Source organism: Phacochoerus africanus, chromosome 1 (assembly GCF_016906955.1).
Source record: "Phacochoerus africanus isolate WHEZ1 chromosome 1, ROS_Pafr_v1, whole genome shotgun sequence".
NCBI classification, from domain to species: Eukaryota; Metazoa; Chordata; class Mammalia; order Artiodactyla; family Suidae; genus Phacochoerus; species Phacochoerus africanus.
Window position 1 is genome coordinate 287,007,406 of NC_062544.1, and position 27,962 is coordinate 287,035,367.

Genomic DNA, 27,962 nt, shown 5'->3' on the forward strand with positions numbered 1-27,962 from the left:
GTGATTGCTGTGGGCCGGAGGGCGGGGGGCAGAGGCTGCAAACAAGACACGTGTGGGGGCCAAGATGAAGTTCGCTTACCGGGTGAGCGCGGGCCGGGGGGTTGCGGGGTCCTCAGCCGGGGGTCCCTGTGGGGTCGCTGCTCGAGGCTACCCTGTGGGGCCAGAGAGCCGGGCCTGGGCGGGCTGGGGCCGCAGCGCCTCGGACGGGGACGGAGCGGCGGGCTGGAGGAGCAGGAGCCTGCGGGAGGGTCCGGCTGAGCTCCGAGCCGGACAGCGGAAGCCAACCCGGGCAGAAGCCCTGGCTCCCCGAGGCCCCCGCGAGCGCCCTGGGAGGACGCGGAGGGCCAGGGCGCGCTTCTGCATCTTCCGCGGGTCCCCTGACGCTCGGCACAGCGGGCCGCCCGTGGTTGCGGAGCCCTGGGCGTTGGCGCGGCTGCGCGCGCGGCTGCCACGGCCCTGAGGGCTTGTTCCTCCGCAGAGCCGCCGCCTCTTCCATCTTCCATCGGGCCCCAGCTCCTTACAGGCCTGGCCTGGCCCTGGCTCGGCGCAGGCCTCCAGCAGTTCGGCCCCACACCCAGGGCGCCTCTGGTCTTCCTGCTCAGAGCGCTCCTCCCCTATCCAGCTCCGGTCCCTTGTGTCGTCTCTCATTCCGGTAGCATCGTCTTGTGTTGGGGGTAGCGCTAAAGCCTCGCTGCGCCCGCATCCCCTCTTGCTCCCGTGGTAGCCAGCGTGGCCTTCCAAAAACGAGGGTCTCTCATGGTTTGCCTCTGCTTAAAACCTTTTCTGCTGACCAGGCTCCTCCCTGTGGCCTCTTTGGGGTTCCCGGGCCCTGCCTGCCTACCGGTCCAGATGGTCCTTGTTGCTCTGGTCCTTCGCTGACCACCCTCCCATGCCCCTGGGGTCCACCCCTCCTCATCCCTGCTCGCTCCATGGCTGGGCTGGGGGGCATGGGACGTGAGGGTGGGGACCTGCCCCTGCGCTGTCTCCAGCCAGCGCTCAGGGATGAAGGTTGAATGAATGACTGGGCTGCTTGCTGGTCACCCTGTTCAGGAAGCCTTGAACCAGGGATGTGCTTGGGGTGCCTTCCACCGTCACAGCTTTTCTCATGCACTTGGGTCCTGTTCGCTCCACCCCTCTGGAGGTTCCCCCTCACTCGGGGCCCCTTACCCACCTCAGTGGGGGCTCGGGTTCCCTGGGGATTGGGCTCACTTCTCTGTGCTCAGCTGGGCCACATAGGTACCCAGGAAGTGCCCCCCGGGGGTGCCCCGGGGAGATGATCACAGAGCCCGGGCGGGGGCTCTGCTTCTGCACCATCTCCTTGACCAGAGGCCTCACGTAGCCCTTTTCCGGGAGTTGTATCTTGTGTGTGTTGAGACAGCTTTGTTCTCTCGCCAGTTTTCCAATTTGCTGGGGACGGTCTACCGGTGTGGAAACTTAAATTTTACGTGTGATGGGAATTCCCTCATCAGTCCCGTGGGAAATAGAGTCACTGTGTTTGACCTTAAAAAGTAAGTACGCTAAACGCCCCGACAGCAGCGACGGGTCCAGTTTCCAGGCAGAAGCACGGTGTTTGGCAGCCTCGCCGCTCTCTGACTGCCCGAGGCAGCCCGACAGAGGGCTCTGGGCCCGGGCGCGTGGACGGGCAGCGGTGGGGGGGTGGTCCCTGCTTTCTTCCTGCTAGTCTCTCCGCTGAGCCCCGTGTGTTGGCCGCTGACGTTGCCTTCATTGTAGAAAATCACGTGTGTTTGGCTGAAACGTCTGGGGCTGGAGGGCCGCCCGGCCAGCGTGCTCGCCGGGACCAGCCGTGGGCGCTTCCGAGCAAGCGCAGAGCTCTGCTCTGTCACCCGCGCTCGCCTCGCCGTCACCACTTCCCAGATGGGTGCAGCCTGAGCGAGAGCCTCCTGTTGCAGAGGCTGCCTGGGTCTCCGCAGGCCTCAGTTGCCCTGTCTGTAAGATGGGACAATAGTGTGTGCCGTTTCCTCGAGTCCTTCCCCAACGGGCAGGGCGCGCCCAGGGCCAGCCGTGGGCGCGGTCCTTACTGGCGTCCTCACTTAGTCTGGGGGACACCTGACCGGGGCTCTTGAGTACCGACCACAGGATTGCCGGGTTAAAATTGGAACACGAGAGAACAAACGTAGGACGTGACCCAGTGGTTAGTTGTTTCTTTCCATTTTTGCGAGTTTTTCCGCACTCTACCAGCTGTGCTCTTGTTGTCACCCAGTCTCCTGGGGACCGCTGGCTTGTTCCCGTCTCCTGGCTGTGTTGGCAGGGTCCTCTCGGGATGAGGTCCCAGAAGCAAAGCTGACACGGACACAGCCCATTTTTAAGGATTTCACATGTCTCGCGAGCATTTATCATCTTATTTCCTCTTTCTCTCGGTCGGGGGTGGGCAGAGCCCCGCGGTGGGGAAGAGGGGGCTGCTGGTCCAAGGCTGGCCCTGCCTCCCAGCTTGGCGTCTGGAGACCAGCTGCTGAGCCCCGGTTTTGTCTCCCAGCAACAAGTCGGACACTCTGCCCCTGGCCACGCGGTACAACATCAAGTGTGTTGGCCTGTCCCCCGATGGCCGCCTGGCCATCATTGTCGACGAAGGTAACCGCCCTTGGCGGAGAGATGCAGGGTGGTGAGTGGGGACAGGCACAGCGGGCATCCGGCTGACTGGAGGCCAGCAGTGCGTCGAGACCCGGGGGCCGCGGTCCGAGCGGGCCTCTCCCTGCTTTCTTCCGTGTCTGCAGCCCTGGTGGGCTTGGGACGGGGCGGCTGTGTGGGTCCTGGCTGTGTGCCGTCGGCACCACGGGGGCCAGGCTTCATGCGCCTGGGCCGCGCTTTCCGGGGGCCTGCTGCCCACGGCGGCATGGTGGCGGTGTTCAGGACCGGCTCTCCCTTCCCGCAGGGGGCAACGCGCTGCTGGTCAGCCTGGTCTGCAGATCCGTGCTCCACCACTTCCACTTTAAGGGCGCCGTGCACAGCATCGCCTTCTCCCCCGACGGCAGGTGAGCGCCTGCGGGCCGGGGCGGGGACCTGGAGCGCTGGGCTGGCACCACGGAGCCCCTGCCAGTGCCTGGTCTGGGTGGCTGGTGGTCCCTGAGCGGAGTGCTCACCGGCTCCCGCAGGGCTTGTGACCCCTTGAGCGGGAGGCTCGAGGTGCTTGTCCAACACTGTCCCAAGCAAGAGCGGCCTTGGAGGGCCTCCGCCCGGGCGGCGCTGACCCCTGACCCCGGCCTCTGCATCCACAGTGAGCAGGGTGTGGCCAGACCCGGGGCTGCAGGCGGGCGGCTGTACCCAGGAGGGGCAGGCCAGATGTCTGCCGTCAGCCCACGCCCACGGCCACCCTGGGAAACCCTACGGGGGCGTCTGGCCAGTGGCTGCGCCTTGGCTCCTGTCACGGGCCCGTCCGTGTCTTCATCTCCGCGCCCCCAGGGCCGTCTGAGCCTGGCCGCTGCCCCCCGGCCAGCAGGAAGGGCTGCAGGGGCCCTGCTCTGGGGCGGAGGTGTAGTGGGGCCCGGGGACTGTCCCCTGGAGGTGGGGGGCAGGAACCGGCCTCTCTGGGCTCTGAGCTGGTCCGTGGCCCCTCGCTCACCCTCCCTGGTGCTGGACATTGACGGTGCCCGTTTCTGTGGCAGGAAATTTGTGGTCACAAAAGGGAACGGCGCTCAGCTGTACCACGCCCCAGGGAGGCGGCGCGAGTTCAACGCCTTCGTCCTGGACAAGACTTACTTTGGGCCCTACGATGAGACCACGTGCATCGACTGGACGGACGACTCCAAGTGAGGCCTGGAGTCGTGGGCCCAGGGGCACCTCGGGGAGCACGGGGGACTCGTCCCAGCACTGCCCTCCTCGCGTCATGGCAGCGCCTCATCTGCCTGCACGTGTTTCTGGAAGGCGGAGCAGAGCCCCAGTGCGGAGCTCTGGCCGCATCCTCTCCCCACTGCCCTGCCCAGCTCTCCCGAGGCGCCGAGAGCTGCTGGCTTCTTCTTTGCTGCCCTGCGTCCTTTGGGGGGCGAGAGGGGAGGCTGCTGGTGGCAGCCGCTTTGTTCATCAGAGCAGCTCTTCTCACACATCCTGGGCCAGTGCCGGGACAGGAGCGCCCTCCCCGGGGGCGGGTCTGCAGGCCGGGTCCGGGCACCCCGCCACCAAGCCTTCCTGCCCTTGCGTGGTGGTGCCCGGTCCCGTGTCGGGCCCTCCCGCGGGGGTGGAGGATGGTCAGGGAGGCGCGAGGAGCAGAGTTCCTGCAGCACCCGATGGGCTCAGGGGTGGCTCTGGGCTCTCCCCCCCCACCCCGCTCCGAGGGACCGAGGCTTCTGGTCCCAGGAGACGTGCGCAGGGGACGTGCTGACCTGACCCAGCCCCGCCTGTCACCCTGGGCATCTCCCCTGTGCCCGGGGACCCTGCGTTTGGCCGCGAGCCCCAGGACGAGCTGTGTTTTCTGTCCAGGTGCTTCGTGATCGGGAGCAAAGATATGTCCACGTGGGTGTTCGGGGCCGAGCGCTGGGACAACCTCATCTACTACGCGCTAGGAGGCCACAGGGACGCCATCGTGGCCTGCTTCTTCGAGGCCGACAGCCTGGACGTACGTCCCCGGTCACCGCCTTGGGTGGGGGTGCTGGGCCCTCCCTGCTGGCCACTCCCGGGTCCCCTGGGGACGTGTGGGAACCGGGGACAGGCTTGGGGTGCAAACGGGGCTTGCTTGTCGCGGGGGAGCCAGCGGGGGGCAGGGCTCAGGGTCCCCGTTTGTCGTCTCCTCGCAGGTGTACACGCTCAGCCAGGACGGGGCCCTGTGTGTGTGGCAGTGTGACACCCCCCCTGCGGGCCTGAGGCTGAAAGCCCCCTCGGGCTGGAGGGCGGACCTGCTGCGGAGGGAGGAGGACGAGGACGCGGAGGACAACGAGGAGGAGGAGGAGAGCGCCGTCCGCGGGAAGGCGGCGCCGGCCGCCGAGGAGCAGCAGGGGAAAGTCAGATACTCGCGGCTGGCCAAGTAGGTGTGGCCCCGCGGAGGCGGCTCCGGCCGGCCGGGGCAGGCTGGGCCTGGGACCAGAGCTGCGGGGAGGGGGTCTCGGTGGGCGGCGGCTGCGTGTGCCCCGGGGCGGGGGTGGGGGTGGGGGCCCGCTCCGGCCCCCCTCCCACACGTCCCGGGGCCCCTCTCTATTTAGGTACTTTTTTAACAAAGAAGGCGATTTTAACAACCTAACGGCCGCAGCGTATCACAAGAAGGTCCATCTCTTGGTCACCGGTTTTGCTTCCGGAATGTTCCACCTTCACGAGCTCCCGGAGTTCAACCTCATCCACTCCCTGAGGTCAGCCCCTGCTCTGCGGTGGCGCACAGGCACAGACAGTGTCCTGGACGCCTGTCCCCGTCCGCCTGGATTGGGGGGATCGGAGTGTTGCCCCCCGGCCCCTGGCACAGGGAGCTTTGGCCCTGCATGGAGACGGCGTCGTTTTTCTTTTCTTTCTTTTTTTTTTTTTTTTTCACGTTTGAAGCTCTTTATTTATTTTGCTTTTTAGGGCCATACTTGTAGCATATGGAGGTTCCCAGGCTAGGGGTCAAATTGGAGGTACAGATGCCGGCCTACACCACAGCCACAGCAATGCCAGACCCTTAACCCAGTGAGCGAGGCCAGGGATCGAACCCGAAACCTCTTGCGTCCTAGTCAGATTCCTTTCCACTGCGCCACAACAGGAACTCCTATGGCGTCGTTTTTATTTTCGGCTTTCGGGTTCCTCTGGCATTTTTGAAACGGGAGAACGCCATGGCGCTGGCTGCACAAAACCGCGCAGCTTTGCGGTCTGAACGTGCGGTTTGCAGCTCCGGGTTTTCCGGTGCCCTGGGTGAACCCTTTACGTCTGGTGCCTGGGAGGGGAGGCCTGGCCCTGTCCTTGCGGCCCGGGGTGGGCACGGGGCCTGTGCTGTGCTGACCGAGCGGGGCCTTCCTCCTCAGCATCTCGGACCAGAGGGTGGCGTCCGTGGCCATCAACAGCTCCGGGGACTGGATCGCCTTTGGGTGCTCAGGTTGGCGCCCGGGTTGGTGGGGGCGGGACTGCTCGGCATCTCCGTGCTGGGTCTCTGGAGGGGGGCGGGGGCGGGCATCACCCTCAGGCGGAGACGGCGGGCAGGTGTCAGGAGCGGGTGCCCGTGTGCCCGCAGGCCTGGGCCAGCTGCTGGTGTGGGAGTGGCAGAGCGAGTCCTACGTGCTCAAGCAGCAGGGTCACTTCAACAGCATGGTGTCCCTGGCCTACTCCCCCGATGGGCAGTACATCGTGACCGGCGGGGACGACGGCAAGGTGGGGGCCTGTGCCTGGGGGCCCGACGTTGAGGGGGGCGGGTGGCTCAGCCCAGGCCCCGGATGGGCCTCTGCAGGGCTTGCCGGCCTGGCCGCAGAGGCTCTGGGCGTCCCCTTCCCCCCGAGCAGCCGGGGGTCTCTGCCTGACGTGGACGAGCGCTCGCTGCGCCCCCAGCCCTCGCTCTCGCGGGTGCCTGCGCGGGGGTCCTGAGCCGCGGCCCGCCCCCAGGTCAAGGTGTGGAACACCCTCAGTGGCTTCTGCTTCATCACTTTCACCGAGCACTCGAGCGGGGTCACCGGCGTGACCTTCACCGCCACCGGCTACGTCATCGTGACCTCTTCTATGGACGGGACCGTGCGCGCCTTTGACCTTCACAGGTGACCTTCCTGCGGGGAGGCAGCTCCCCGGGTGCGTGCGGGGGCCGAGGGCAGGGCTGGGGTCCGGGACCCTCCGCCTGCCGCGCCCACCGCCCCGCCCTCGTCCGCAGGTACCGGAACTTCCGCACCTTCACGTCCCCGCGCCCCACCCAGTTCTCCTGCGTGGCCGTGGACACCAGCGGGGAGGTGGTTGCTGCGGGCGCGCAGGACTCCTTCGAGATTTTCATCTGGTCCATGCAGACGGGCAGGCTCCTTGACGTAAGGGCCGCGGATCCTGGGGGCCGGGCTCCAGGGAAGGAGGCCACATCCCGGGACGGGCAGCACCTAGCTCGGCGCTTCCTGGGCAGCCCTCTCCACGGCCCAGGGCCCGCTGCCCGCCAGCCTGTAGCAGGCACGTCCGGCCCAGGACGGCCCGAGGGCCTCGCGTCTTCAGCTCTTCTCTGACCCCTATTATAGGTGCTCTCCGGCCACGAGGGGCCCATCAGTGGTCTTTGCTTTAACCCCACAAAGTCGGTGCTGGCCAGCGCCTCCTGGGACAGGACAGTGCGCCTGTGGGACATGGCGGACAGCTGGAGGACCACGGAGACGCTGGCCCTGACCTCTGACGGTGAGCAGCCTGATGGCCTAGCGGGCGGGGGCCTGGTCCCAGAGCCGACAGCAGGTGCATGGCCGGGCCACAGGCGCACTTCTTGGCCGCGCCGGCACTTGCCTGTGGCCGCAGCGCTGGTGGGTCCCAGCAGAGACCCAGCTGCCCGGGGCTGGCGGTGTCTGTGCTGTTCCCTGCTTCCCGCCCTGCCTCCGGCTAGTCTGTTTTTGTTCTGCCTATGACCCCACCCCCACCCCACACACACACAGCCTGGCGGGGTCTTCAGGGTGCCACTGCGCCTGGATTGAAGTGGGTTGAGGGCAGTGCCAGGGGGCCTGTCGGCCGCAGCCCAGGGTCTTCCTCGGCCCTGACCCGCATCTCTCCTCAGCTCTGGCCGTGACCTTTCGCCCCGACGGCGCAGAGCTGGCTGTGGCCACCCTGAACTCGCAGATCACCTTCTGGGACCCCGAGAACGCCGTGCAGACGGGCTCCATCGAGGGCAGGCACGACCTCAAGTCGGGCAGGAAAGAGCTGGACAAGATCACCGCCAAGCACGCGGCCAAGGGCAAGTGAGTGCCGGCCGGGCGTCCCCGCACCCAGGGGCTGCTCCTCCCCGATGGAGCAGGCATCTGGGATTAACAAGTTTCCCGGCCCCGCAGCCCGAGGCCTGGGTCTGTGCCCTGTTCTCGGGTCTCGGCACATCCTGGCCGTGGACCTGCTGGGCACCCGCCAGACTGTCTTGCAAAGAGCCTGTGCCATTCAGTCCCCGCCACGTCAGCACCAGCTCTCTGCCGACTGGGTTTTCTTTTTCTCTTCTTTTTAATAATTTTCATCTTGTTCTTTGTAGCTGGTTTACAGCGTTCTGTCAGTTTTTTCCTGCACGGCGAGGTGACCCAGGCGCACACATGTGTACACGTTGTTTCTCTCCCCTGGTCCTGCTCCGTCATAAGTGACGAGACGTAGCTCCCAGGGCTGCACAGCAGGAGCTCATGGATAATCCATTCCAAAGGCAACCGGCTGCGTCCGTGAACCCCAAGGTCCCACTCCCTCCCCCTCCCCCTCGGCAACCGCGAGTCTGTTCTCCAAGTCCATGCGTTTCTTTTCTGTGGAAAGGGTCCTCTGTGCTGTACACTAGATACCAGGTATGAGTGATACCATGTGGTGTTTGTCTTTCTCTTTCTGACGTACTTCACCTAGTATGAGTCTCTAGGTCCGTCCATGTTGCTGCAAATGGCGTAATTTCGCTCTTTTTTGTGGCCGAGTAGTATTCCATTGTGTGTATACACCACATCTTCCTCATCCAGTCATCTGTCGATGGACATTTGGGTTGTTTCCATGTCCTGGCTGTTGTGAATAGTGCTGCACTGAACATGCGGGTGCATGTATCTCTTTTAAGTAGAGTTTTGTCCGGATAGATGCCCAAGAGTGGGACTGCGGGGTCATATGGAAGTTCTATGTATCCCCACACTGTTCTCCATAGTGGCTGTACCAGTTTACGTTCCCACCAACAGTGCAGGAGGGTTCCCTTTTCTCCACACCCCCTCCAGCACTTGTTATGTGTGAACTTATGAATGACGGCCATTCTGACTGGTGTGAGGTGGTATCTCATGGTAGTTTTGATTTGCATTTCTCCAATAATCAGCGATGTTGAGCATTTTTTCATGTGCTTGTTGGCCATCTGTCTATCTTCCTTGGAGAAATGTCTATTCAGGCCTTTTGCCCGTTTTTCCATTGGGTCGTTGGCTTTTTTTGCTGTTGAGTTGTATAAGTTGCTTGTATATTCTAGAGATTAGGCCCTTGTCCGTTGCATCATTTGAAACTATTTTATCCCATTCTGTAACTTGTTTTTTTTGTTTTTTTTTATAATTTCCTTTGTTGGGCAAAAGCTTTTCAGTTTGATGAGGTCCCATTGGTTTATTTTTGCTTTTATTTCTGTTGCTTTGGGAGACTGACCTGAGAAAACACTGTAAAGTTGCTATGAGAAAATGTTTTGCCTGTGTTCTCTTCTAGGAGTTTGGTGGTGCCTTGTCTTACGTTTAAGTCTTTGAGCCATCTTGAGTGTATTTTTGTGCGCGGTGTGAGGGGTGTTCCGGTTTCATTGCTTTGCATGCCGCTGTCCAGGTTTCCCAGCAACGCTTGCTGAAGAGACTGACCTTTCCCCAGTTTATGCTCTTGCCTCCTTTGTCCAAGATTAATTGACCATGGGCGTCTGGGTTGATTTCTGGCTTCTCTATTCTGTTCCATTGGTCTGTATGTGTCCTTTAGTACCAGTCCCACACTGTCTTGATGACTGCGGCTTTGTCATATTGCCTGAAGTCTGGGGGAGTGATGCCTCCTGCTTGGCTTTTGTTCCTCAGAATTGCTTTGGCCATTCTGGGTCTTCTGTGGTCCCATATAAATTTTTGATGGTTAGTTCTAGTTCTGTGAGAAATGTCATGGGTAATTTGATAGGGATTGCATGGAATCTGTAGATGGCTTTGGGTAGTATGGCCGTTTTTACCATATTCATTTTTGCAACCCAGGAGCATGGAATGGCTTTCCATTTCTTTACCTCTTCTTGAATTTCCTTGGTGAATGTTTTGTAGTTCTCAGCATGTCAGTCTTTCACCTCCTTGGTCAGGTGTATTCCCAGGTATTTGATTTTTTGGGAGTGCAATTTTAAAAGGTATTGTACTTTTTGTATTCCTTTTCTAATATTTCATTGTTAGTATACAGAAATGTGACTGATTTCTGAACGTTAATCTTACATCCTGCTACTGTGCTAAATTTGTTGACCAGTTCCAATTCGTTTTTGGGTTGAGCCCTTAGGGTTCTCTGCGTGTAGCAGCCTGTCATCTGCATGTGGTGACAGTGTTACCTCTTCTCTTCCAGTTTCTGTACCTTTTATTTCTTTAGGTTGTCTGATTGCTGTGGCCAGGACTTCCAATACTATGTCGAATCACAGCTGTGAACGTGGGCCCTTGTCTTGTTCCAGATTTTAGCGGGAAGGCTTTCAGCTTTTCTCCATTGAGTGTTCCATTGGCTGTGGGTTTGTCGTCAGTGGCTTTTACCACGTGAAGGTGTGTTCCCGCTATACCCACTTTGGTTAAGAGTTTTGATCACAAATAGAGGTTGGACTTTGTCAGATGCCTTTTCTGCATCGGTTGAGGTGACCGTGTGGTTTTTGACTTTTCTTTTGTTGGTGAGTGTCCACTGAGTGGTTTTGAAATCACAGCTGTTCTGGGGGACGTGAGTTTGTGCCTCAAGGTTTGGGGTTGCATTTCCCGAGCCTAGATGTTCCGCGGCTCACGGGCCACTGTGGTGGCGTCAGAGAGCCCTGCCTCCGGGGCGTGTGCCAGTGTCAGCGGGCTGCCCGGCAGTCTGTCCCTGCGAGGCAGGCGTTCTCTGTACACACACGATGCCAGACCCTCGTCCCAGAGGTTCATGGCAAGTGCCGTCTCCTCTCTTGAGGCTCGGCTCCACGTTCTCGAGGGTGTTTTGAAGCTCAGAAGTCTTTGATTTTGAGGAAGGGAAATGTGTCTTTCCTCCTGCTGCTTGTGCTCTCAGGGTCGCATCCAGGAATCCTCTGCCAGATCCAGGGTCACGGTCTCAGTCCCAGGGGCCAGCAGCGCGGCCTGTGCCTGGCCGCTGGTCACCCTGCCAGGGTGGCGGGCAGAGGGGCCCCGGCTCGGCTCTGACCTGTGCGGGGAAGCGCCCGGATGCAGCCACGTTGCCGCCCTCTGCCAGGCCGGGGGCTGGGGCTGCTCGGAAGAGCGGGCGTGGGGGGGCCTGGCCTGCGGGGTTGCAGGGGGCGCGTCCTGCAGTTGGGGCCGGAGCGGGAGGGTGCCGCTTGCCCTCTGGGTGCTGACGGCGTCCGCGCCCCGTCCACCCAGGGCCTTCACCGCGCTGTGCTACTCGGCGGACGGCCAGAGCGTCCTGGCGGGAGGGAGGTCCAAGTTCGTGTGCATCTACCACGTCAGGGAGCAGATTCTCAGGAAGAGGTTCGAGATTTCCGGCAACCTCTCCCTGGACGCCATGGAGGTGAGCGGGCGCCAGGGGCTCAGAAGCGTGGACCCCCGCCTGGGCGCCTGGGGGCCTCTGGGCAGGTGTCCTGCCTGCAGCAAGGGGCTTGTGTGTGCGGCCGCGAGCCCACCCCCCAGGGTTTCCTGGGGCGGGGGTGTCCTTGTCACATCCAGGGGACGCGCGGACGGGGTGGGCCGTGACAGGTGGCAGCAGAGGCTCCCACGTGGCCTTCGACGGCGGGTTAGGGGATCCGACCGCCACGGGGCTGGCAGCGGGCACTGAGGGGAGGCTCTGCCGGAAAGGGCCCGGCTGTCCCGTGCCGGGTTCCGTGTGTCCCGGTGCCTTCCAGGCAGGGGTCCTCCCGCCCCCCGTTGGTGGCACCAGCGGGATGTGGCAGACGTGTGTCCTTCCTGTGCCTCTGACCGGAAGACGGCCCAGGTTTTGCCCTTCGGGAATGTTTTTGTTTTGTTTCAAGGATTTTTATTTTTCCAGTATAGTTGGTTTACAGTGGAGGGGTTATTGTTGTTGTTGCTTCAACGATTTTAGGAATTTTTGAACCGAAGGAAAATGACAGAGTTTGGCAACCTGGCGCTCATCGACCAAGACGCGGCGGAGGAGGCTGGGGTCGCCATCCCGCTGCCGGGTGTAAAGAAGGGTGAGCGGAGGGTCCCCCTGAGCGCTGGCCAGGCCGCCGTGGGCGCGGCTCGCCACCGCTTTTCCTGGCAGCAGTGGTTTTACTCTAGTTGGGGCAACAGCCACTGACGGCCAAGAACTCAGGCCACGCGGGAGGCCCCCCTGTGAGCGCCTGGGCCGCCTGGCCAGTGCCCAGCCTGGGCCTTGGGCTCGTCCCCACGTGGGCAGCAGGGAAGACCGGTGTCACGAGGCCGAGGGGCTGGGTGGAGGCGCTTCCCTGACCAGACGAGCCGGGTGCCGGCCTGGAAGCCGTGGAAGCCAGTGGTGCCCGCAAAGCAGCAGCTGAGGCCGGCGGTGGAGGCCTGGGGGGCCCTCCCCTCGTGGGGTGCGTGGCAAGGGATGGGCCGCACTGTGACCGGATGTTCCTTGTTCCCAGGTGACATGAGCTCTCGCCACTTCAAACCCGAGATCAGGGTGACTTCGCTCCGCTTCTCTCCCACCGGTGAGCCCGGGACCTCGGGTTGGGGGGGGGACGGGGGCTTCCAGGCCTGCCCCCCTGTCACGCTGCGCCCGGGGCAAGGTCAGCACGGAGCCTCTGGCCGGCTCTGGGCACTGCCATCCCCTGGTAAGACATGGTCACCTGTCCTTTCGGAGGAGGGCTGGGATCTCACCCGCGCGGGGCTGGAGGCAGTGAGGGGTACCTGCCCGGAGCACCTTTCCCGGTGCCTGAAGGGGCGGCCCAGGAGGCGGCCTCGTGTGTGTCAGGAGCTTTGCTCTCCCTCCCCCTCCCCCCCGAGACTGGCCCTCGAGGCCCTGAGCGGGACAGGTTGATCTGCCGCCTGGGTTCAGGACAGAGGCTAAGGGGGCAGGCTGGGCCTGTCATCGCACTGCTGCGTCAACCAGGGCTGAGGACCGCGGCCCAAGCGACAGGTTTGACGGCGTGCACGCGTGCAGCGCACGCGTCTGCCTGTGTGTCATCCTGGCTCCTTGGTGGCGCTGAGATGCCTGCAGAGCTGCAGCGGCTGCCTTTTTGGGAGAGCGTGCTGGCTGGGTTCGAGGAAGGGTGTGTAAACACGGGCCCGGGGCTCTGGAGGGGAGCCCAGCAGTGGCCCGGGTGCTCCTTCCGGGGGGGGGGGGGGGCAGGCCCCTCCGTGCTCCCTTCACGCGCTGACATCCGGGACCCCGGGAACGAGTTCTGTGCCTGCTCTTCAGAGAGCGCGGGAGGGAGGGGACGTAGGTCTGAGTCTTCGTCGTGACCGCTCCGTCCGCAGGGCGCTGCTGGGCGGCCACCACCACCGAGGGGCTCCTCATCTACTCCCTCGACGCCCGGATGCTCTTTGACCCATTTGAGCTGGACACCAGCGTCACTCCTGCGCGCGTCCGGGCGGCGCTGCGCCAGCAGGACTTCACCCGGGCGATTCTGATGGCCTTCCGGCTCAACGAGAGGAAGCTGCTGCAGGAGGCCCTGGAGTCGGTGCCCTGGGACGAGGGTGAGCCTCGGGCCCGGGGCGGGGGGTGGGGGCGGGGGGGCGGGTCCCCAGCAGGTGCCAGCTGGCTTGGCTTCCTCCTCCCAGTCGAGGTCGTCAGCTCCTCCCTGCCGGACCTGTACGTGGAGAAGGTGCTGGAGTTTCTGGCTTCGTCCCTGGAGGTGTCGCACCATCTGGAGTTCTACCTCGTGTGGGCGCAGAAGCTGCTCATGGCGCACGGGCAGAAGCTCAAGGCCAGGTGCGCGGGCGTCCTGTGCGCTGGGGCGGCTGCTCTGGGTGCAGACGCGGCGCCAGGGTGGCCTCTGGGGGGCCGCCTGCGCTAAGGGCCGTCTCCTCCAGGGCGGGGACGCTGCTGCCGGCGGTTCAGTTCCTCCAGAAGAGCATCCAGCGCCACCTCGACGGCCTCTCCAAGCTGTACGTCGCGACGGGCGGCAGGCGGGCGGGCTCTCACCCTCACGGACAGTCCCGCGCCAGGGCTGCGGCTGTGTCATTGGATGTGGAGACCAGGTTCCCGGTGTTGGGGTGCCTGTTGCCCCGCTGCCTGGCTGCCTGGGTCTGGATGCAGCCTGCAAGGCTCCCTCCATGAGACCCCCGGGGTCAGGCCAGCAGGGGCGAGGGAAGCTCCAGCCTCCTTCCTCGGCCGCTCGGGACCTGCCAGGACAGGGAGCCTTCCGCTTGGGCCCTTGAGGCCTCAGCTGCTCTGGGCGGGGGGGGGGGGAGCCAGATTCCCAGGGCGGGGGTGGTGGGGGAGCTCAGGGGTCCCACGGGAGGCGGAGGGGGCATGAGCGGGGCCGGCGATGGGCCGGAGGACGTGACGCCTGTGCGCTTCCCTCAGGTGCGACTGGAACCGCTACAGCCTCCGGTTCGCGCTGGCCGTCTCCCAGCAGCGGGGCCTGAAACGCGCCTCGGAAGCGCCAGGCAGCGAAGTGGAAGCGGACGGGTCTGACGAGGACGACGAGAGCCTGCACCTGCTCGGGGCGGGACCTGGGGACGCCGACAGGCCGCGCCCATAGATCGGGCCACCTTCAGAGCCCCGTGGGGCCAGCTGGGACCTGTCGGGACCCCAGCAGCAGGTGGCCGGGAGCAGGAGCGTGTCTCCTGGTGTCACGGGGACCTGCTTCGCTCTAAGAAGCAAACTTGGCCGCAGAGTCAGCACACAAGTGTCCCGTCCCCAGGAGCTGGCTGCGTGGGACACGCCTGGCCGAGGCCAAGGGCCCTCATGTATAGACTCAGACTTTGTGTGAGAGTTTTTATATTTTTAATGTAAAGTTTCGACGATAAGCTCAGGGATGAAGAGGGGGTTTTTCCAGTGTGTGCGTGCGGGTGAAGTCTGACCCCTGAGGGTGAAGGGCTGTGGCACGTCTGGGATGTGACTGTCGTGCGGGGGGTTGGGGCCAGAGCGCAAGTCAGCGTGACCGTTCTCCAGACAGAGGCCTGTGGCTTAGGAGTCACGAGCTGGGCCCTCATGTCCCTTGTGCCACCAGCTTATCTTTGGCGCCAGCCCCTTTGTCGCTGCAGAGACACCCAGAGGGTGATCCATCCACCGCCAGGATTTCTGTCGGTGGCCTGGAGAGCCAGCTGCCTAAAGGAAGTGGCCTGTCAGAGCCCACGGTGCTCCTGGGGCACATGCGATGGAATCCAGGTGACAGGGTCTGGCCTTTTATGTGCAGTCTGGTTTCACAGCCTGTGGGGCCGCGTGCAGGGCCTCCCACCCACCAGCAGGGCAGAACTTCTGGCACAAAGCCCCTGCCTGGCGCCCCGGCGGGGCAAGCCGTGCACTGGAGGCTGCGTGTGACACCTGGAGATGTGGCGGCGCTGCGGGGAGGGGCTGCGCCCAGCCCCCCCGGTCTGTGGCTCTGAGAGCGGCAGGCCTGCACCCTCAGCGCCCACAGCCTTGCGGAACAGCGCCGTCTGTTCTCAGATCAAAGAGTGACGCTTCCCTTACTTCTAAGCCGAACCTGGTCTCCTGAGACAGGCCGGGACCAGGGACACGTGGCTGCAGTGCTCGCACCCGGACAGACGTCTCCTGGAGCAGCAGATGCGCAGAAACCACAAGGGACTAAAAGCAGCTGTGTGTCTGTGCGGTCAGGGCAGACGTGGACCCAAACCGTAGAACCCGCTGCCGCTTCTGAAGAGCCCCGCGCAAAAGCAGGGCATACGGGCCCCCGTGCACACCACCGAGGGGGGTGGGCAGACCTCCTAAGCCACCGCCCCGGACCCCTGGACCCGCCCCGTCCAAGGAGCAGGGAGCGCGGGACCTGCTGCGCCTTCTTGCCCCCGCTTCCCCGCTACAGCAGGCGCCCAGGTAAAGGAGGCCCAGAACCCAGGTCCGACAGGTCACGTGGTGCCTGACGTGGGGTGCTTGTCCCCTTTCTGGGAGCCTTGGGGACCACCAAACAGCCTTCCCGTGGGTGACAAGCAGCTGCCTGAACCTTGTTTCAGTGTCACCACGTTTGGTCAGTCTGCCTTCCTGGCCCCGGGGCCTCGGTCCCTCATCCAGGCAGTGTCACCCTTCTCCCGAGTCTCTCCTCTCCTGCACCTGGAGAGGGCCTCAGGCAGCTCCAGCCTCCTCTCCTGGGCGCAGATCTGCCGAAACGGCACCACAGGGTACTGAGGCCTTGGGGTACAGACAGTCCAGCCTTGGGTTAAATGCCTGTGGGATTTTAAAGAGCGGAAAGTTGGGGGTGGGGCAAAGAATGGAGTTCCCTGGGTACCCAGTGGCCTAGGGGTTAAGAACCCACCCTTGTCACTGCTGTGGTGTAGGTTCAATTCCTGGCCCAAGAACTTCCAGGGAAAAAAAAAGAAAGCACTCCCACTGGGGTGCCATGGCATGGGTGGCACCTGCAGCGTCAGAACACGGGTTTGATCCCCAGCCCAGCCCAGTGGTTAAAGGATCCGGTGCTGCCACAGCTGTGGGGTAGTTCGCAACTGCGGCTTGGATCTGATCCCTGGCCTGGGAACTCCATGAGCTGTGGGGCAGCCAAAAGAGAAAAAGCAAGGGGAAAGGGGCTTGCCCTTCCCTCCTCCGCCTCTGCAGGATGACCGCTCTCCCGGGGCTCTTGGGAACCATCTGATCCAACTCCCAGACCCAGGGGAACCGAGAGAGGCCTTTTAAAAGTCACAAAACTGGGAGGTTTCTGGGTCTTCTGCCTCTATGTGAAAACCAACTTGTAAACGAGCTGTATTTAATTGGCTTAATGGGAACTTAGCACTTACATAAAGTCTCCGAAATGTAAAAGACCCACCAGAACAGTTTTCAGGTTCATGCGATCTGGGGAATATTCAATATTGAATTCATAGCTGGTATTAAAGTGGAGTTCCCTTGTGGCTCAGCAGGTGAAGGGCTTGGCATGGCCATGGCTGTGGCTCCAGTTGCTGCTGTGGTGCGGTGTCGATACCTGGCCCGGGAACTTCTGCATGCTGCAGGTGCAGCCGGAAAAGCCATCTGGTGTTAAGGCTAGCTTAAGCCTGCGTTTGTAGTTAACAAAGACCTGTCTGTAGAACCAGCACCAGTAAGGGTAGTACCTTCGTTGTGCCTGGGGTGACTAAAAGTCAGTGGTACTGTTTGTGTTGTAAAATCTGCCAGCAAGGCTAACAACCTAGAGCGATGGAGTTTTCGAGTAAATATGACTGAGGTAGGAGCTTTTGGGTAATTCTGTAGGAACAGTTGTGTTTTAGAAATACCCACCTAAAATAATCCCTCCAAGTTCTGGTAACTTGAAACCCAATTAAGTGATAGGCTCTCCAGGCCATCTCAAGTAGGACGCGGCATGGGGACGTTAACGGCTAGGCAGGTCTGAGTTGACCTCCCTCCGTCTTCCTCCGAGAGAAAGTGACGCTGTTTGGGGCCGACCTCGAGATGCTCTCCACAGCCCTGGGGATGCTGAGGAAAGAGTTCGTGGTGCTGCCCAGGGAGGTGGGCTCCGGGTGTTCAGTAGAGAAGGTGTGAGGGAGGGAAACACGTCTCGTTAAAGGCAAGAAGGTGACCTTGTCCCCAAGCCGCTGGTTTCTGAGTGGGCAAGAGTAAGGGACAAAATGGCATGGCCGCAGAAGGTGGGCAGACAAGGAACGCTGGGAAAAGAAGTTTCTGTGTGGTCAGGACTCTCTAAGTTTGGTTTAAACAAATAGGTAAGTGGGTTTGATTAAGAATAAGGCTGATGCAAGACTTGGTCTCAGGAGAGACCAAGCTTTCACGAGATGCTCCTTTTTTTAACAGCCATGCCTGCCGGGTAGAGAAGTTCCCGGGCCAGGGGGGGAATCTGCTGCAGCCGCTGGCCTCCGCCACAGCCACGCCAGATCCAAGCCACATCTGTGGCCTACACCACAGCTCATGGCAGCGCTGGGTCCTTAACCCACTGAGCGAGGCCAGGGATCGAACCTGCATCCTCATGGATCCTAGTCGGGTTCGTTAACCTCTGAGCCACGAAGGGAACTCCCGAGGCGGGATCCTTAATTCACTGACCAAGGCCAGAGATCGACTGGATCCAGGGAAATCCTGGGTTGCTGCTTTTTGATCAAGTGCATTTCTGTACCTTTAAGTGATCTGTACTTGTTTTTGAATTTTTTTTTTCTTCACCTCAGCTCAAGGACTAAGTATTGTTTCACAGCAACCCATGAACCCATCTGGTGTTTAAAACTTTTTGAGGGACTTTCCGCTGTGGCTCAGTGGGTTACGAACCCAACTAGTACCCATGAGGACTCAGGTTTGATCCCTGGCCCCGCTCAGTGGGTTGAGGATCCGGCGTTGCCATGAGCTGTGGTGTAGGTCGCAGGCGTGGCTCAAATCTGGCGTGGCTGTGGCCTAGGCCGGCAACTGCAGCTCCAATTGGACTCCTAGCTTGGGAGCTTACACATGGTATAGGTATGGCCCGAAAAAGGGGGGAAAAAAATTTTTTTTTATATTTTTGATGGACCTCCCAGACGTCAAATTTTAATTGAAGCTCTTTTGACTTTTGGGCTCCCCCTGGAGGGCCTCACAGGCCCTGGAGCTTCCCAGAGAGACCCTCAACTCACAGGTCAGTGGTGTGTGAAGCTTGGAGGGGACGCCGCGCAGCCTGGCTGTGCTGGGTCAGATGGGTCTTCAGGCTGCCCCAGCTCCTTTGTGGCTCCAGCCCGGGGGAGGGTTCGGTCTTGTGTCCAGTTGGTCTCACCTAACGCGATGTCTAGAAGCCCCTGCGGGACCCAGCCCTGGGCCCTCGGGTCCCGACCCCAGGGCGTTTGGCGTTGCGCCCACCCCCGGTTTCTCCAAGGGACCCTCTTTACTTGAGGCCTCGGTTGCCCACACACTGTCTCAGGCCGCCTGGTGGGCTGGCCACTTCCCAGTGGCCCACGTTCTGGGCGTTCGAGATGCTCGGTCTCAGGAATACACCCCAGCATCATGGGGACCCACGCTTTGTAAACAACAGGTCCCCCTCAAGGAGAGTCTTGGCAACACTGGCACAAACGTCCCCTGCCGTGAGGCCCTGGCACGAGGGACTGGGTGGACCAAGGTGTGGCTGGGTGATGGGAGCGTGGGGGATGCTTGAAACCCCATCAGGTGAGGGGGAGTCAGGGACACTCCGGCCCCCTCCCGACTAGGCCGCCTGGGAAATGGCTCGGTTCGCTGGACTTCATCCCCAGGGGCGCCGGGTTGCAGGTTACGCGACAGGAAAATCCTCCCAAGCCGGAGAGACTCCTGGACTGCAGCCTTGAAAGCTGGGAAAGCTGCTAAGGAGACAGCCTGAAAAAGGGCAGACTCAGCCTCAGACTCGCCTGGCACGCTGCCTGCTGCCTGGCCTTCATGAAGCTGGAGAACGGAGGGAAGTGGGTCTGAATGCAGTACCATCGTGCAATTGGATCTGTATCGCCGGCTTTCCTGTGCAGCTCCTGTAGTCACAGGCCCGGGGAGGAGGTTCCGTCACGGCTCAGTGGTAACAAACTCCACTGGGATCCACGAGGACGCAGGTTCGATCCCTGGCCCCACTCAGTGGGTTAAGGATCTGGTGTTGCTGTGGGCTGCGGGGTATGTCACAGATGCGGCTCGGATCGTGTGTGGCTGTGGTTGTGGTGTAGGCCGGCAGCTGTAGCTCCAGTTCAGCCCCTAGCTGAACTGGGAACCTCCATGTGCCGTGGGTGCGGCCCTAAAAACAAACAAAAAGCCCTGGGGGAGTTCCCGTCACGGCGCAGCCGTTAAGGAATCTGGCTGGCATCCACGTAGGTCGCAGACGCGGCTCGCATCTGGGGTGGCTGTGGCTGTGGTGCAGGCTGGTTGCTACAGCTCCAATTGGACCCCGAGCCTGGGAACCTCCGTGTGTCTGTCTCCACGGAGGAGCCCCGGCTGGCCCTCGGCATCGCAGGTGAGACAGTCGACGCAGGAGCCACTCTTCTCTGTCCTGTGTCTCGCGCTGGGCCTCTCTCCTCCAAAAGCTGGACAGTGGCCGGTGTCGAAGGGACCCCTGGCGCCTGTCACTTCACCGGCCCCTCGCCTGCCAGCTCTTCAGCTGTGCCTGAGCATCCACCCCACTACCGGGAGACACCTGGGCCCCTGGGGACCATGTTACGGTTAAGAGGCGCTGAGCAGCCCCTCATCTTGACTCGGCCCGGCCGGAAGAACAGGGGCCACGACGAGCAGTGAACACACACAGGAGCAGGAGTCCCGGGAAGACTGCAAACGCCCAACCTGCAAAAATGAGCCTTTGGGCCCGAAGCCAGTCATCCCACCTTAAGCTGGAGGCGAAACGGGAAAAGGTTCGCAGCCCTTCAGTTCAATTCTTTAGACACGGCCTGTTGGTTCCCTGCCCGCTCCGTGCAGTGCTCCTGTGCAGCCAGGTGTTGCGCCAACGGGGACATCGGATGGTGCGGGGCCTCAGGGCAGTAACTGAAGCCGGTCCCCACACATCCTCTGTGGCCAGCCCTGCGTGGGTCCGTCCAGGTTCCCGGAGACGCCCGGTGGTTTACTTGTGCGTCAGCCCATCCCCCAACACAAGGCTCTTTGCCTCCCGGTGAGCCAGCCCCCGGCCAAATGCAGTGTTGACCCAGACGGCAGCGCCCCGGGACCTCAGGACGGCCTGCGCTGTCCGCCCAGGCCCTCGGAAAAGCAGCAAGGGCAAAATACACCTGGGAGGAGGGACTGCCCTGCAGCGCGTGGTGGCGCATTAATACGCAGCCCCACGACGGAGGCCTCAGGTCAGAGCCCCCTTGACGTCCTCAGCTTCCTTGGGGTCCAGGGCTAAGGGTTTCCCAGAAAAAGGCACACGTTTCAAAGCAAAGAGTTAAATACCTGGGGTTTACCATAAACGCTGGAAGCAGACAGTTACGCCAGACAGAAAACAGGCTACACTAGGGCTAAGTGTCGCGAGGACGAAGAGCCCTCTCGCTACTTTCTTGGTCGTGGCGGGATTTTGCAGAATCTGGATTCCAGGATCCAGGCTAAGCCCCCGTGTGCAGTCACTGGAGGCCAGGACACAAAACCATTGCTTTGGCCTGAAGAACACGCAGGCTCCCAGTCTTATCAAACAGGTCCTCATGGAACTCTGGCTCTGGGGCTCCCCCTCCCCCCGAAAAAGCCGTTCAGCCCCCCCTGTGACTGAAAAGCTGGGCCAGGCCTGGGGGTCCTTGTACAAAAGCTGGGGGAAGTTCCCCAGCCTGATTCCCGGCTGGACGTCGGCCTGGCTGCCTCCGGGCGGAAGCTGCTACTGCTTTATTCGTAGAAGAAACGAAGACGCTGGAGGTCCAGGCCCCACAGCAGGCACAAGGGATTCTGGAGATGAAAGGCCACCCCTGGCCAACAGGAGGCCCCTGACCGAGCACCAGGCTCTACTCCTTGGCTGCCCACAGGGACCCCTCAGAACTTGCTGTGGCCCCGCCGCACCGATGCCGAAAGCCCCGGATTCCTGCCCCAACCAGCATTGTGCCTGCGGGTCTCACCTGACGACCAGGCCGTGGGAACCCTGAGCGGGAACGGTCTGCAGGCGGCCGCAGTTTCCCTGAAGACCGAGTCCGGGCAGGGGCCAACTGGGAGCGCTCTCGATGTCGCCGAAGCAAAACCTTCGCCACCCAGACCCAGCCGCTGGCCTCCGCTCAGGGGAGGAAAAATGACGCGTGGATGCACAGACGCAAAAGATGCCTGCCGTGCTCTTCGTGCCAGGCAGCTTCCTGGAAGGTCAGAGGGCTTCAAACGCAAGGCCTTCCCTGTGAAACACCGCCCCGGGCTCTACATCTCGCAGCAGAAGCGGCTCAAAGGCCAAAACAAGCAGCAGTTATTCGCGGCCGCGGGGAGCAAAGGGGACCCTCCCCAAGTGCCCAAGGGAACCACAGGGCAGATCCAGAAGCGGGGAGAGCAGCCCTGATGCCCACGGCAGAAATGGCCTTGATTCCAGCCCCTACCCCTCCAATGTGCTACTCAGGGAGACTCAGCTGCTTTTTTTGTTTGTTTTTTCCTTTTTGGGCCACCCCATGGCCTATGGAGTTCCTAGGCCAGGGATCAGATTCCAGCTGTGGTTACCACGTAAGCTGCAGCTGTGGCAACACCAGATTTTTAACCCGCTGGGCCGGGCCAGGGATCACACCTGCGTCCCAGCGTTCCTAAGACGCCACCGGTCCCATTGCACCACGGCAGGAACTCCAGGCTTCAGCTTCTGAAGAGACCTGGCTCGAGACAGAGGGGGAGGTGAGGCCACAGGTGGCTGGGGGCCCCTGGATCAGAGGCGGCCACCCCCCCGCCGCTGGCCAGTGGGGGATTGAAGGGCTGCCTGAGTCTCCATCGGGGCAGAGGCCGCATCTACAACGGTCTGCCAGCTCTTCGCAGGGAAGGGGCTTCCGGACACAGTCAGGCGCGTCACCTGAGCCCGTGCCCTCTGCGCCCCCGTCTAGGGACAGCCTCAGCCCCCATTTTGTTTGCCCGGTGCATCCACATGGGGCTTGGCGGGGGGAGGCCCGGCAGGAAGATTTCAGCCAGGCGCCCTCTTCCCAGGGCTTCAAATACGTGCTGGTCTTTGTTGATACTCTTACCGGGCGGGTAGAGGCCTTCCCCACAGGCCAGAAAGGGCAGCGGAGGGGCTAAGGCGCTTCTGAAGGAGCGCGCCCCTAGGTTGGGGCTACCCCGTCACCTCCAGAGTGACAGTGGAGGCTTGCTCACCGCAAAGGTCACCCAGCAGCTCCCACGGGCCGCAGAAATTAACATACCACCTCTAATCATCTGGGTACCTCGGTCCAGGAATAGCGGGACAGGCTGGTCACAGCCTGAAGACACGCTGGGGCTTCTCGTCGTGGCTCAGTGGGTCACAAGCCCGACTAGCATCTGTGAGGCTCCCTGGCCTCACTCAGTGGGTTGAGGATCTGGCGTTGCTGTGAGCTGAGGGGTAGGTCGCAGCCTCAGCTCGGATCCTGCATTGCTGTGGCTGTGGTGTAGGCCGGCAGCTGCAGCTCCAATTTGACCTCTAACCTGGGAGCCTCCATGTGCTGCAGGTGTGGCCCTAAAAAGCTAAAAAAAGGGCCTGCCCTTCATGGCTCAGTGGAAACGAATCTGACTAGTATCTACGAGGATGCAGGTTCAATCCCTGGCCTCGCTCAGTGGGTTAAAGATCTGATGTTGCCGGGAGCTGTAGGTTAGGTGGCAGACACGGCTTGGATGTTGCTGTGGCTCTGGTGGAGGCCGGCAGCTACAGCTCCAATTTGACCCCTAGCCTGGGAACCCCCATATGCCACCGGTGCGGCCCTAAAAAGACAAAATACAGAAAAAAAAAAAAAAGATGAGTCTGCTGCTGACCAGCTGCTCCCCAAGGACGGTCCTTCCGACGTCCCGATGAGACCCCGATGACAGGAAAGGCCAGGGAGTCCCCGGCTGGTGCATGTGTCCCCACTGAGGCGTTACGGGAACCTGAAGGCACATGTCCCGGCCGTGCCTGTGAACTTACTGCTTTTCCTCTGAGACCCAAGCCGCCTTGGGCAGCCTGAGAACCCCGCGTCCCCGAGCTTCTCCGAGACCCGAAGCTCCGGTTTGGAAGGACAGGCACGCCATTGACACCAGGCTGGGCACCTGCAACCACTACTTGCTCTCCGCCCTCAGATGAGCGCCCGTCCACTTGCAAGACAACTGGCGTGCTCGGTGGATTGGGGTCACTACTGCCCGCTTGCTCTCCTGGCTCTCCAGGGCCACTGAGCCCTGCCCTAAGCCCGGGGGAGCCAACACTTCTGTCTGCGTTTCCAACGCCGAGCCTCGGGTGTTCAGTGAAAAACCACTTTCCTCGGCAGCTTGGCCAAAATCTTTTACGGGGTGGACCGAGCTGCCGCCCTGGTCAGTGAGGACCTGACATTCAGCCCGCAGGGCGGAGGAGGCCAGAGTCCGAGCGATTCGAGCCTGGGGGGCTGTCCGTCCAGCCGCGGACGGGACAGAGGCAGAGGAGGGCTGAGGCTGTTGAGCTTCGCGGCTGCTCCCATCAGCCCGGATCTGAGAGAACCGACAGCAGGGCAGCGGAGCGTTGAGAGAAATGCTGTAGGGAGGCAGCTCCCACCACGGCTCAGCGGACCCGACTAGGATCCACGAGGTTGCAGGTTCGATCCCTGGCCTGGTGCAGGGGGTCAGGGACAGGTGTTGCCGTGAGCTGGGGTGTAGGCCGGCGCTGCAGCTCCGGTTCAGCCGCTGACCTGGGAACCTCCATGTGCCGCAGGTGCGGCCGTGTCAAAGGAAACGAATGTGGGGACGGAGAACTGACACAGAAGCACCCCAGTGTCTTCCGACGCCCCCCAAGCCGGAGCTCCACTCGCCGGTGTGCGCTCAAGCCCCAGCCCGCTGCCCAGCGGAGGAAGGGTCCACCTGGGAGCCGTTGGCAGGACGCACATGGAGGGAGCGTGCTGGGGATGTGGCTGGGGGACACATCCGCCCCCACCATGCCCGCTGGGCCTGGATGAGCCGCCCCTGCACCCGTCTTCCAACGAGCCCGCGCACCCGCCTGGCTCATCCCCGAGGCTCCCGGTCGCCTCGAGACCTGCCCCGACCCAGCCGGCCAGAGAGGCCTGTCTCCTCAGGTCCCCCTCGTCACGGGCTGGGGGGTGGCCGCCCACCCGCACGTCCTTCGGAACTCATCCTGCACGCTCACCGTCATAGCCAGCGAGCCCGCTAACCCGCCTACTAACTGACAGAAGGTTCTGGATTGCCTGGCCAGGGTGTAGCTGACAACCCACTGGCCCTGGCTTATCTGTCAGCAGAACAGGGGGGGGTCTGTACGGATGGCAGGCCTTCCTGTCGCAGAGACGTCCACACCTCTTCCCAGGAGAAACCAGCCTCGAGAACATTCGGCAAGAGCCGCCTGGCTCCCACAGTGACCCACCCACGCTCACTACTCGCTGTGGGCGGGGAACTGAGATCCCGTCTCTGGGATCCCACAAGGTGTACGGAACTTTCCAGCAGGAGGTCTTCGTCTTATTACGAACCTTCTCCCCGTCGTACCGCTTTACGGGGCTCTATTTCGCCGTCACTGTCCCTGCCGTTGTGACCCCGCGACTGAGGCTTTTTGGGGCCACAGGTCCAGGCCTTCCATTCTAAAGGCAGAGGAACCCGTGACACTCTACCCTGAGACGAACGAAACAGACGCCCAAGCAGCAGGGCTCCTTGGCGTGGGAGACGCCACCTCTTGTCTGCACCCCAGTCAAGGAAGCCCCCTCCCCAAAAGTTAGCCGGGTCCCTTCACTTTCTCGGCCCTTCCAAGGCTGGGCTTCTCCTTCATGGCCCTTGTTTGTTTAGCCTTCTGGTTCATTTCGCCTTCTAGGCTCCAACAGTTTGAAGTGAGGCTCATGACAGTGCAAGGAATTTGACCCATTCCAGCGAGTTCTCCAGGAAGGCCAAGAACCCAGGTCCGTGACACCCCCACGGGCCAGAGTGACACGGCGCAGAAGGTCCTCTGTTGGGGCCTGACTCAAAGAGGTCAGGATCATGTCCACCCTGAGATAAGTCCCTTCACCCAGGACCGCGCACACGACAGAACGGGTCCCAGGCTTGGTGACAGGCACACGCGCAGCTCTGGTCTGACGGTCTACACCAGGGCTGGCTCTTTTTTCTTTTTTTGGCTTTTTAGGGCCGCACCCGCGCCACATGGAGGTTCCCAGGCTAGGGGTCGGATCAGAGCTGCAGCTGCCGGCCTCCACCCCAGCCACAGCAACGCAGGATCCAAGCTCACCGCAACGCTGGATCCTTAACCCACTGAGTGAGGCCAGGGATCGAACCGGCAACCTCATGGTTCTTAGTCGGATTTGTTTCCGCTGCGCCACGCCGGGAACTCCCACCAGGGCTCTAGGTCTTCCCAGGCAGGAGCAATGGACCAGGAGCCAGCAAGACATTTAGGAAAGGCTTCATTCAGAGCTCCTGCTACAGCCAGGACGGAAGGAGCAAAAACAAGTTACAGTCTTTTCCCTGCTCCCTGGGGGACTGGGGGCGGGGGGAGAGCAGGTTCCTTACAAGGGGTGAGGGCGGGGAATCCAGGGGTGGGGCCAGAGGGGCGGCTTCGGTGGTTTGGCCACCCCTTTGGAGGTGGTATATGCTGGGCGTGTGTGGTGCCCTGCTTTTGCTGTGACACATTTTTGCTCCCGACTCTTTGTAAGTGGCAGTTGGGTTTTGGTCTTTTTCAAGCTTGTCACCCTTAATTTGCCCCAGCTGCACACTCATGCAGCTCTTTTTTGTCGCTTATGGCTTCTTTGTATTTTGTTGCTAGAGGACTTTGTCCGGGGCAAGCACGGCAGCCCTACGTCCCAGGTCCCAGCCTGTCTCAGGAGTGCCACAGGGAGGGGGTGCCTGTCACCCCTTTGAAATCTAACAGCCTTGGTGGAGGAACTGGCCCAAACCCTAGTCTCTAGGTTAAGATGCTGGTGATTCCTCAGCCAGTGTAGTAACGGATACTAGAACGGCCCGGGGTATCTCCTGGCAGAACAAGGCAGCATCTGTGTGACAGCAACACCTCCTGCTGCACGTGGACAAATACCACCGACAAGTGGAGCAAGATATAAGGAAACATACCAACAGACCAGCGGGTCACAGGGTGTCGGTAATTCTGCCCCAGAGGCGTGGAATTCTATAGAGGACTTTCTTCCCAGGAAGTCTTGGTTAAACTGGCTACTTTGGAGTTCCACTGTGGCTCAGTGGCTTGAGAACCCCACTACTATCCGTGAGGTTGCCGGTTCGATCCCTGGCCTCGCTCAGTGGGTTAAGGATCCGGCATTGCTGTGAGCTGTGCTGTAGGTCCCAGACGTGGCTCGGATATGGCATTGCTGTGGCTGTGGCGTAGGCTGGGGCTATGGCTCCAGTTTAACCCCTAGCCTGGGAACCTCCTTGCCTGGGCTATGTCTTGGGTGCCACCCTAAAAAAAAAGATTTAAAAAAATGGGCTACTTCCACTGATAGTCCCTTAAGTTTTCTGTTTGGAGCCACAGAAGAATTAGTATCTCTCTCTCTTTTTTTCATGGCCACACCTGCCACATATGGATCTTCCCAGGCCAGGGACTGAATCTGAGCCATAGCTGCAGCCACACCAGATGCTTTAACCCACTGTGCTGGCCCCAGATCGAACCCGCACCTCCTCAGCAACTGAGCCGCTGCAGTCAGTCTTAACCCACTGTGCCATAGCAGGAGCTCTGGGACCCATAATTCTTATCTTTCATGTCAAGTTTGTGTGTTAAAGGCCAAAGGCCACCAGAGGATTCCTCTGCCCTGTCAAGCCTGAACAGAGGGATACCGACTTCTCTCACAATCCAGTTTGAATTCTGGAGGGCGTGCACAGCCCGTGCCCCTTACTTCTCAAGACTGAGGAAGGATGGAAGGCAGGTGAGGCTGAAACCATATTCTCTGTGAGCTGCGGGCACCAGGTGGAAACAAACCAAACCCAGGGACACCCAGCTTGACTTGCAGAAAACCGGGGACACCTCAGATAATGGACCCGCTTGCTGACAGCCTCTTCCACGGAGCACACCGAGGCTCACTAAGGAACTAGAATGAAGGGTGGGGAACTTTAGACACCGCAGGCCAAAAATCACTGCATGCCACGCACCCAAGCCCTCAGTCTGCACACGCCACTCGTGAAGACGCAGCGCCTGCGCAGAGCTCCTGAAACGCACTCTTCCTTCCACCAACGCTACCCAGCACCCCCGCGAGCCCACCGGGCTCGAGATCTGAGCGTCGCCCCCTGCGTCGAGCTTGGCCTCCCCGCCCCGCCCTGGCATAGAGCGCTTTCTCTGCAAAGACGACCAATGTCAATGGAAACGCCAAGAGCAGCAGGGGGAGGGAGCTGGACTGCTGCGACGTCAGGGCCTCCCTCGGACCCGACTCAACTGGGCCAGGAAAAGGGGGCGTTGACAAGAAACTGGACACTTGGGCACCAGCTACTTGGCGTCGCGGAGTTACGCGATGGCCTGACGGCGACACTGAGGTTAAGTTTCCGGATCCCGTGTCTCAGCGCAGCGCTCCTTGCCCGCTGCGAGGCTGCGCGCCTTCCGGGCGCCGCCGCCGGACGGGGTCGCGCCCGGGGCCGCCGGGACCCACCTGCCCGCCACGCGCCCTGCGCAGGCGCGGCCCCGCCCACAGGCGCGCGCGCGGGGAGGGCGACTGTGCGCAGGCGCGGCCCCGCCCACCGTGACCCCG

The 27,962-nt window shown here is 61.6% G+C and overlaps 1 protein-coding gene across 4 annotated transcripts; it reads left to right on the plus strand.

Moving 5' to 3' along the window:
- PWP2 (PWP2 small subunit processome component) lies at positions 1-16,608 on the plus strand. 4 transcript variants are annotated; one of them, XM_047797635.1, is made up of 22 exons: positions 10-82; positions 479-652; positions 1,396-1,508; positions 2,495-2,589; positions 2,891-2,990; positions 3,621-3,764; positions 4,432-4,567; positions 4,746-4,972; positions 5,148-5,291; positions 5,934-6,004; positions 6,140-6,276; positions 6,505-6,653; positions 6,764-6,911; positions 7,110-7,260; positions 7,628-7,808; positions 11,112-11,259; positions 11,788-11,896; positions 12,311-12,376; positions 13,146-13,364; positions 13,449-13,599; positions 13,701-13,775; positions 14,197-16,608. In XM_047797635.1, the coding sequence occupies exons 1-22, from the start codon at positions 65-67 to the stop codon at positions 14,372-14,374; spliced, it is 2,934 nt and encodes a 977-aa protein (XP_047653591.1). In that variant the 5' UTR covers positions 10-64; the 3' UTR covers positions 14,375-16,608. The 4 variants fall into 4 exon arrangements, 3 of the variants coding, with proteins under 3 accessions (XP_047653600.1, XP_047653614.1, XP_047653591.1); XM_047797644.1 differs by lacking the exon at positions 479-652 and having other exon boundaries at positions 1-82; XM_047797658.1 differs by lacking the exons at positions 479-652; positions 2,495-2,589 and having other exon boundaries at positions 4-82.
- Positions 16,609-27,962: the final 11,354 nt, after the last annotated feature.

Bases quoted from the DNA above. Each gene is read 5' to 3' on its own strand.
- PWP2 (XM_047797635.1), top strand. The intron at 4,973-5,147 runs GTAGGTGTGGCC...CTCTCTATTTAG, and splicing joins AGATACTCGCGGCTGGCCAA to GTACTTTTTTAACAAAGAAG. The intron at 13,365-13,448 runs GTGAGCCTCGGG...TCCTCCTCCCAG, and splicing joins GTCGGTGCCCTGGGACGAGG to TCGAGGTCGTCAGCTCCTCC.